The sequence below is a fragment of the Cebus imitator genome, unplaced genomic scaffold, assembly GCF_001604975.1.
Source record: "Cebus imitator isolate Cc_AM_T3 unplaced genomic scaffold, Cebus_imitator-1.0 Scaffold85, whole genome shotgun sequence".
Classification (NCBI taxonomy): Eukaryota; Metazoa; Chordata; class Mammalia; order Primates; family Cebidae; genus Cebus; species Cebus imitator.
The window spans coordinates 2693672-2703942 of NW_016107400.1; the positions used below are offsets into that span (position 1 = coordinate 2693672).

General features: G+C 48.1%; 1 protein-coding gene across 5 annotated transcripts in view; it reads left to right on the forward strand.

Annotated features, from left to right (window-relative positions):
• The window catches only part of TMC5 (transmembrane channel like 5), a 90075-nt gene that overhangs the window by 58582 nt on the left and 21222 nt on the right, over positions 1–10271 (forward strand). For all 5 annotated transcript variants that reach the window (XR_001826925.2, XM_037740543.1, XM_017534282.2 and 2 more), the window contains exons 8-11: positions 1530–1681; positions 4251–4395; positions 7045–7200; positions 9125–9276. Coding sequence is in view for 4 of the 5 variants with exons in the window: in XM_037740543.1 (XP_037596471.1) it covers positions 1530–1681; positions 4251–4395; positions 7045–7200; positions 9125–9276 (605 nt within the window). In the remaining variant the exon portion in view is untranslated. The remainder of the gene's footprint in view (positions 1–1529; positions 1682–4250; positions 4396–7044; positions 7201–9124; positions 9277–10271) is intronic.

The window sequence follows — 10271 nt, forward strand, 5'->3', positions numbered from 1 at the left end:
GGTAAACATGGTGAAACAATGTCTCTACTAAAACTACAAAAAATTAGCTGGGCATGGTGGCGCATGCCTGTAATCCCAGCTACTCAGGAGGCTGAGGCAGGAGAATTGCCTGAACCTAGGAGGCGGAGGTTGCGGTGAGCCGAGATCGCGCCATTGCACTCCAGCCTGGGTAACAAGAGTGAAACTCTGTCTCAAAAAAAAAAAAAGAGATCTGCCTGCCTTGGCCTCCCAAAGTGCTTGGATTTGCTGGGATTACAGGTGTGAGCCACTGCTCCCAACCCGCAATGTTATGTATGTATGTATGTATTCATTTATTTGAGACAGAATTTTTCTCTGTCACTCAAGCTACAGTGCAGTGGTGCTATCTTGGCTCACTGCAACCTCCGCTTCCGAGGTTAAAGCAATTCTCATGCCTCAGCCTTCAGAGTAGCTGGGATTACAGGCAGGTGCCACCACATCTGGCTAACTTTTTTGTATTTTTAGGAGAAGCAGGGTTTCACTATATTGGCAAGGCTGGTTTTGAACTCCTGACCTCAAGTGATCCATCCACCTTGACCTCCAAAGTGTTGGGATTACAGGTGTGAGCCACCATGCATAGACCCCAAAATGTCTTTCATAACTTGCTTATTCAGACCAGGATTCAGTCAACAACCAGATTTCACATTCTATGGATTTTTCCCCCTTAAATCTCTATTAATCTAAAATAATCTCCGCAGCCCAGCCCCTTTTTTCTTGACATTGGCTTATTGCAGAAATTAAGCCAATTGTTGTGTAGATTCCAACATCCTACCTTCTGGAATTGTCTGGTTATTTTCTAGTGATCTCTAGAATGTGTTTCTCTGGCTTCTTATTTCCTGTGCACTGAAATGTAGGTCTAAAGGCTTGATTTGTTTCCCATTAAGCATTTGTTTGTTTGTTTTGGGATGGAGTCTTGCTCTGTTGCCCAGGCTGGAGTGCAGTGGCACGATCTCGGCTAACTGCAATCGCCGCCTCCCAGGTTCAAGTAATTTCCCTGCCTAAGCCTCCCAAGTAGCTACAGGCACGCACCACCATGCCTGGCTAGTTTTTTGTATTTTAGTAGAGACAGGGTTTCACCATGTCGGCCAGGATGTCTCGATTTCCTAACCTCATGATCTGCCTGCCTCAGCCTCCCAAAGTGCTGAGATTACGGGCATGAGCCACCACACCCGGCCAAACATGTTTATCCATAATACTGGTGACAGAGGCACATAATACTGGTGACACGACAGGCCTAGGCGTCTTGTTCTTGCTGATGTTTCACTTGGTCACTGAGTCCAGGTGGTAACAGCTCAATGTTTCCATTATAAATTTATGCTGGATTTCTTTTCAAGTCTGAGAGCCCAGTGACACAATGTCCAAATTTTCGGTGGCCCTTTCCTGGAAAACAAAATGTCTAAACCGACTGGCCCAAGCTTCTTGTATTCAGAAGAGGTCAACTCTGATGACCATAGTCATTTACCGTTTTTTTAAGGAGATCCACCTGACCTAGGGTTTATTGTCCCTTTCAGGGTTATTTTAGGGACACGGTCATGTACTATGGCTTTTACACCAATTCCACCATCCAGCACGGGAACAGCGGGGCATCCTACAACATGCAGTTGGCCTACATCTTCACGATCGGAGCATGCTTGACCACCTGCTTCTTCAGTTTGCTGTTCAGGTATGGAAGCCTCTGCATTTCCTGATTCTGAGGGTCATGTTAGACTTAGGCAAAAATGCAAGAAATTCAAAAATTACCCAGGTAACAGTTTCTCTGCAGTTTTGACTTTTTTTTCTTTTTTTGTTTTTTTTGAGACAGAGTCTCGCTCTGTCGCCCAGGCTGGAGTACCATGGCACAGTCTTGGCTCACTGCAACCTCTGCCTCCTGGGTTCAAGCGATTCTCCCTCCTCAGCCTCCCAAGTAGTTGGGATTACAGGTGTGCGCTACCATGCCCAGCTAATTTTTGTAATTTTTGGTAGAGATGGGGTTTCACCATGTTGGCCAGGCTGGTCTCAAACTCCTGACCTCAGGTGATCCACCCACCTCAGCCTCCCAAAGTGATGGGATTACAGGCGTGAGCCGCTGCACCTGGACTGCAGTTTTTTTTTTTTTTTTTTTTTTGAGACGGAGTTTCACTCTTGTTACCCAGGCTGGAGTGCAATGGCGCGATCTCGGCTCACCGCAACCTCCGCCTCCTGAGTTCAGGCAATTCTCCTGCCTCAGCCTCCTGAGTCGCTGGGATTACAGGCACGCGCCACCATGCCCAGCTAATTTTTTGTATTTTTAGTAGAGACGGGGTTTCATCATGTTGACCAGGATGGTCTCGATCTCTTGACCTCGTGATCCACCCGCCTCAGCCTCCCAAAGTGCTGGGATTACAGGCTTGAGCCACTGCGCCCGGCCTGGACTGCAGTTTTGACTTTGTATTGCTGTCCTATCATTCCTTGTCCTGCACTATTAAATAAGAGCTTGGACAGAAGAAGAGAGGAGTTTCTGTGCTTTTTAAGAAATTGGTCAGCCTGATAATAAGGATGCAATTACCCTAGCAATGATATGGACAGAAGAACATAATAGATAACTATCAGAGACGAGGTACGGATGGAAAATACACATATGAAAAAATGTGTAGGCTGGCCACGGTGGCTCATGCCTGTAATCTTAGCATTCTGGGAGGCCGGGGTGGGCATATCACTTGAGTCTAGGAGTTCAAGACTGGCCTGGGCAACATGGCAAAATCCCATCTGTACTAAATATACAAAAAATTAGCCTGGCTTGGTGGCACACGCCTGTAGTCACAGCTACTTGGAAGGCTGAGGTGGGAGAATCACCTGAGCCCATTAGGTCAAGGCTGCAGTGAGCTGAGATTCTTAAGTTGCTGTTACTGAGTAGTGGCAAATTTCAGAACAGCAGTGTCTGTTTTACGCAGCATTTTTGTGTGTGTGCTGAGGGCTTCCTGGGCCTGAGATATCCATGACAATAACAGTGCCTTCATCAAGTGCTTGATGCTCTGAGCACTACATGGACTCTTTGGAAAGCTGAATCATCTGCCCCCACCTCCAGAGATGTCTACATCCTAATCGCACAAACTGGTGGATATGTAACTTCACGTAACCAAAGGGACTTTGAAGATGTGATTGAGGATTTTTAAGCGGGGAGATTATCCTGGATTATCTGGGTGGACCCAATGGATCACAAGGGTCTTTATAAGAGGGAAGCAGGAGGTCAGAGAGAAGCGGGGGGATGGGAAGACGCTACCCTGATGGCTTTGAAGATGGAGGTGACCACAAGCCAAGGAAAGAGGACAGCATCTAGAAGCTGGAAAAGACAAGGAAACGGATTCTCCCCTAGAGCCTCCAGAAGGAACACAGGCTGCCAACACCTTCATTTTACCTCTGTGAGACTCATTTTCTGATTAGCTGGGCGTGGTGGCACGTGCCTATAGTTCCAGCTACTTTGGAGGCTGTGGCGGGAGGATCGCTTGAGCCCAGGAGGTCAAGGCTGCAGTGAGCTGTGACTGCACCACTGCACTCCAGCCGGGGCCATACAGCCAGTAAGACCTCATCTCTAAACAAACAACAAGGAAAAACATTTTCTGACTTCTGATCTCTAAAAGGGTAAGAGAATAAATTTGTGTTGTTTTCAGCCGCTAAGTTGGTTGCCAATTGTTACAGCAGCAACAGGGAACTGGGTGGATCACCTGAGGTCAGGAGTTTGAGACTAACCTGGCCAACACGGTGAAACCCTGCCTGTATTAAAAATATAAAAATTAGCTGGGTGTGAAAATGGGCACCTATAATCCCAGTTACTGGGAGACTGAGGCAGGAGAATCGCTTGAACCTGGGAGGTGGAGGTTGCAGCAACCAAGATCATGCCACAGCACTCCAGCCTGGGAGATAAAAGCAAAACTCTGTCTCAAAAACAAACAAACAAAAAAAAGCACAACTCTGTGAGGTGGGTACTATTGTTATTCCTTCTCTACAAATGTGGAAACTGAAGCCCAGAATCAGAACACTTCACAGGACAAAGATCGCTCAGTGGGCACATCCAGAGCTGCACGCCAGGCCTATGCGGTCCCAAAGCCAGTGCTCATTTCACCGCTGTGCTGTGACCACACTGCTCCAGGCCAACAGCCTGGGGCTAAGTCTTCAGGCTGCCTTTCCCCATGAGTAATAGGGCTGTCTGTTGAAGCCCTGCATTCCCACTGCCTGCTGTAATAACCTTGGGATATTTTGGTTTCTGCCTTCTCTAGCATGGCCAGGTATTTCCGGAACAACTTCATTAACCCCCACATTCACTCCGGAGGGATCACTAAGCTGATCTTTTGCTGGGACTTCACCGTCACTCATGAAAAAGCTGTGAAGCTAAAACAGAAGAACCTTAGCACTGAGATAAGGGTAAGGCGAGCTCACTTTACTCATTTGCTGTCGTCAGGTCTCCCCTTCTCCCGTATGCCGGTAACTTTTCTTAAAGTAATAATGAGCTACTGTTTTATTGCCCAAGAGACTGGCAAAAAAAAAAAAAAAAAAATTAAAATATTCATAATGCCAAGAGCTGGGTATAGTGTAGAGAAATGAGCATTTTCCCATGACAAAAAAAAAAAACAAACACAAAAAACATTTTCTGATTTTTGATCTCTAGAAGAGTAAGAGAACAAATACAAAAATTAGCTGGGCGTTGCAATGGGTGCCTGTAATCCCAGTTACTTAGGAGACAGAAACAGGAGAATTACTTGAACCCGGGAGGTAGAGGTTACGGTGAGCCGAGATCACACCACTGCACTCCAGTATAATCTTATTGGAAGTCAGTTTAGCAGTTTATATCACTGTTAAACGTACTTTGCCCAGACTAGAGTGCAATGGCTCAATTATAGTTCACTGTAAGCCTCGAGCTCCTGTGTTCAAGTGATCCTCCTTTCTCAGCCGCTCAAGTAGCTGTGATTACAGGCATGAGCCATCACACCTGGCTAATTTTTTAATTTTTATTTTTTGTGAAGACAAGGTCTCCTTATGTTGCCCAGACTGGTCCCGAACTCCTGGGCTCAAGTGATCCTCCTAGCCTGGCTTCCCAAAGTGCTGGGATTACAGGTGTGAGCCACTGCACCTGGCCAATGTACCTGTTTCTTGACCTCACAGTTCCAGGTTTAAATTTGTCTCTAGGCCAGGCACTTTTCTCTGGGTGGCTCATGCCTGTGTAATGCCAGGACTTTGAGAGGCCAAAGCAAGTGGATCGCTTCAGCTCAGAAGTTCAAGACTAACTTGGAAAACACAGTGAGAACTTGAAAGAAAGAAAGAAAAAGAAAGAAAGAAAGAAAAAAGAAAGAAAGAACAGAAAGAAAGGACAGAAAGAAGGAAGGAAGGAAGGAAAAGGAAAAAAGGAAGGAAGGAAGGGAGAGGAGGAAGGGAGGGGAGGAAGGGAGAGGAGGAGGGAGAGGAGGAGGGAGGGGAGGAGGGAGAGGAGGAGGGAGGGGAGGGGAGGGGGGGGGAGGGGAGAAATTTGCTCTCGGGCAATGGTATTTTTTTTTTTTTTAATGGAATCTCACTCTGTCACCCAGGCTGGAGTGCAGTGGCATGATCTCGGCTCACTGCAACCTCCGCCTCCCGGGTTCAGGTGATTCTTCTGCCTCAGCCTCCCAAGTAGCTGAGGTTACAGGCATCTGCCACCACACCTGGCTAATTTTTGGATTTTTTAAAAGTAGAGATGATGTTTCACTATGTTGGCCAGGCTGGTCTCGAACTCCTAACTTAAAGTGATCTTCCCACCTCGGCCTCCCAAGTACTGGGATTACAATTGTGAACCAGCCAGGGCAATGATTTTCTACCCATAGAAATCTTGCCACTCTGGGGTATATTTGACAACTTCTGGAGACTTTTTTGGCTTGGGAAAAGGGTGCTCTTGGTATCTAGTGGGTAGAGGCCAGTGATGCTGCTAAACAATGCATAGAACAGCCCCTCAACAGAAACTTCTGCAGCCCACAGTGTCAGTAGTGCAGAGGTTGGGAAACCATGATCTATAGACACCAACTTATTAGGAAGAAAGAGCAAGTGATTTTATAAATAAAGGGGCTTAAAATTTTTTTTTAATTATTTTTGAGACAAGGTCTTGCTTTGTCACCCAGGCTGGAGTGCAGTGGTGCGGTCATAACTCACTGCACCCTTGACCTCCTGGGCTCAACTTATCCTCCCACCTTAGCCTCCTGAGTAGCTGGGACCATGGGTACACACAACCGTGCCCGACTAATTTTTACATCTTTTGTAGACAGAGTCACTGTGTTGCCCAGGCTGGTCTTGAATCCCTGGGCTCAAGTGATCCTCTCACCTCGGCCTCCCTGTTGTGCTGGGATTTCAGGTGCGAGCCACCAAACCCAGCCAAATAAAGGGGCCTTGACAAGAGGGGCTGCAGATGTGAGTGTCTCCCTCAGTGTGGATACCCAACCTTATGCTTCAAGAAAGAGTTTCATGACCTCAGTGTACTTTTCTTAAGAACATGGTCCCAATCTATCAACTCCATCTGTTTCTCTAAGAAGGAAGCAGTGTTTGGGGATTCTTGGCCCATTTCAGAGTCCGCCCTGGGTCTCCCATAATCCATGTTCATTATGAATGTTCCCCCTCTCTCTCACCTGTGGATTTGGGCTTGATTTATGTCTCTGGGTATGACAAGAGTTCACTGGGGATCTTTGCTAGCAGTGGAGAGGGATCTCTGAATAAACTTGACTTTTATTTATTTGTTTGTTTATGTTTGAGACAGAGTCTCACTGTTGCCCAGGCTGGCATGTAGTCATGCGATTTCTGCTCATTGCAACCTCCACCTCCCAGGTTCAAGCAATTCTCCTGCCTCAGCCGGCTGAGTAGCTGGGTTGGCAGGCATGCACCACCACACCCGGCTAATTTTTGTATTTTTAGTAGAGATGGTGTTTCACCATGTTGGCCAGGCTGGTCTCAAACTCCTGACCTCAAGCGATCCACTCGCTTTAGCCTCCCAAAGTGCTGGGATTATAGGTGTGAGCCACCATGTCCAGGCGTAAACTTGATTTGTTATGTTTCTAGGAGAACCTGTCAGAGCTCCTTCAGGAGAAGGTCAAGTTGACATTCAATCAGCAGCTGACCCGCTTCTCTGCCTACGTGGTGGCCTGGGTTGTCTCTACAGGAGTGGCCATCACCTGCTGTGTAGCCGTTTATTACCTGGCTGAGTACAACTTAGAGGTAACCAACACCAGGGCTCAGGGCAGAGAGAACCAGGTGAAGGGATGAAATGCTGGAAGGGAAGGGTGGCGTGCAGCCCACGGTTCAACCTAGGATCTATGGCCAGCAGCATCAGCACCAGCAGGAAACTTGTCAGAAATACAGGGGTGAGGCACGGTGGCTCACATCTGTAATCCCAACACTCTGGGAGGCTGAGGCGGGAGGATCACCTGAACCCAGGAGTTCGAGACCAGCCTGGGAAACATGGAGACTCCATCTCTACAAAAATTTTAAAACTTAGCCTGGCATGGTGGTGTGCACCTGTAGTCCTGGCTACAGTGGTAGTCATTCATTGGTGACTACAGTTTCATGTGAATGGTAGCTCAGCTCAACTGCGTCGTTTCATAGCCCTGGGGCCAGACCTTGCCTTGTTTGATCTCAGTTAATTATTGCAACATCTCTGTGGATTATGTGAACACCTCTCCATTGTACAGATAGAGAAAAGGGGCTCAGAGAAGCTAAGGCTCTGGCCCCAGACCTTGCAGCTTATGTGTGAGGAGGGAGCCACATTGGAACCCAGGTTGCCCTGGCTCCCTGGTTCCAAAGATACCACCAAAAATGCAAGTGGTGCTTTTGAACCATCCATAGGTAGACGGAAATAGGGTGAGGTCCATGCAGGGAAGAGGTGGGAAGGTGAGACATCAGATAAATCCATTGGAATCCCTGACTCCAAGAGCCACGGAGGGACATCTGGCAGAGGTGCAGCCCCGGCTCCACTCCCAGCGAAATGCCAGAGTGCTGCCTCCTCCTGGAGGCCCAGTGCCTCTCCCAGCAACACACAAAAGTGCAGCATGGGGCAGGGTGTGGTGGCTCATGCCTGTAATGCCAGCACTTTGGGAGACCGAGGCAGGCAGATCACTTGAGATCAGGAGTTCGAGACCAGCCTGACCAACATGGCGAAATCCCATCTCTACTAAAAATATAAAATTAGCTGGCTGTGGTGGTGCGCACCTGTAATCCTAGCTACTCAGGAGGCCGAGTCAGGAGAATCACTCGAACCTGGGAGGCAGAGGTTGTAGTGAGCAGAGATCGCACCATTGCACTCCAGCCTGGGCAACAGAGCAAGATTCTGGCTCAAAAAAAAAAAAGTGCAGCACAGGCTAGCAGAGGCACCCCAACCCCTTAATTCAGAACTCAGAGACAGGTGAAGCCTGGTAAAAGTGAACAAGGCCGCACTGGAGAGGGAAGGAGAAATTTCATGGTGATTGATACCCTTGGGCTGTAGCTTCAGGAGACTCTGCTTTGCTCAACAGGAGGGAGAACGTCCTCATTGCCCCCGGCATCTTGTAAAAAAAAAAAAAATGGGAAAGCCACAGAATGACTATTCGAGCTCAGGCTCCTGAGTCAGATGCACCTAGGCTTCAATCTGCCACTTCCTTGCTGGGTGACCCCGGGCAGGTGTCTTCCCCTCCCTGAGCCTTGGTTTGTTTGGCACGGGGTACACAAATTAATGGTGGCTTAATAAATAGTTAATCTGGCCTGGTGCGGTGGAATTCCAGCACCTTGGGAGGCCAAGGTGGATGGATCACCTGAAGTCGGGAGTTTGAAACCAGTCAGCCAACATGGGGAAACACTGTCTCTACTAAAAATTAAAAAATTAGCCAGGTGTGGTGGTGGGGGCCTGTAATCTCAGCTACTCAGGAGGCTGAGGCAGGAGAATCATTTGAAGCCAGGAGGCAGAATTGCAGTGAACTGAGATCATGTCACTGCACTCCAGCCTGGGCAACAGAGCGAGACTCCATCTCAAAAATATTTTTAAAAATAATAAATAGTTAACTCCAGAGGAGCTACTTCTGGGGTTTTCCATCATGGGAGACTTCTGAGTGAGGCAGAAAGGGGTACAGTGTAGAAGCCAGCTCTCCATTCTCTCCTCCATGCCCTGCAGTTCCTGAAGACACACAAGAACCCTGGGGCGGTGCTGTTACTGCCTTTCGTTGTGTCCTGCATTAATCTGGCCGTGCCGCGTATCTACTCCATGTTCAGGCTCGTGGAGAGGTACGAGATGCCGCGGCACGAAGTCTACGTTCTCCTGATCCGGTAGGTCATCTGTCACACCCAGCAGCAGCCTCTATTTCCATGAAAAGAAGTGGGATGGGAGCTAGAAAGGATTATGCTTTAGTATCAAAGTTTTGTTCTCCAGAAAGATGGAATTTTAAAAGTAAAGTGTGGCTGGGCATGGTGGCTCATGCCAGTAATCCCAGCACTTTGGGAGGCTGAGGTGGGAGGATCACTTGAGACCAGGAGTTTGAGAACAGCCTGGACAACATAGCCAGATGCTGCCTCTACGGAAAATCAGCTGGACACAGTGGCATGCACCTGTTAGTGCCAGCTACTCAGGAGGCTGAGGTGAGAGGATCATTTGATCCCAGGAGCTTGAGGTTACCTATGATGGCACTACTGCACTCCACCCTGTGCGACAGAGCAAGACCCTGTCTTAAACAACAAAAAAAGAATGAAGTGTGTTTGTGTGGTATGGGCTTTTGCTCAAAGTCATGGCTTGATTGCTTTCTTGATTGCTACCAGTGGGGTATTGATGTAGTTCTCAAGTATGGGATGTACAGATGGGCAGGCAGTGCACTGCACAAAGGCTCCTGAGTGAGGAGGGGACTAAAATCATCCAGTGTTCCCCTTAGTCAAGCTGTGAGTCCTGGTACCTATGGCCTCAGGAGGGAGAAAGAGGTGCATTTTTGTAATTCCACCACCCAAACAAAGGTAGGAGGAGTGCTTTGGGCAACTCACTGGCACCCACCGGGTGCGTTTTTGTGATTCCCACAAAGGCATCATATGTGCTAGAAGTGATCCCGGAGTTTTGATAAACAAGGCCTGAAACTACCCAAATTTTGTCCTTCTGGTTTCTTTCCTGACTGGTTCCTGGTTATGGTGGGGGTCATAAGTACAGGGCTGTAGATCAGGCACGGTGGCTCATGCCTATAATCCCAGCACTTTGGGAGGCCAAGGTGGGTGGATCACCTGAGGTCAGGAGTTCGAGACCAGTCTGGCCAACGTGGTGAAATGCTGTCTCTACTAAAAAT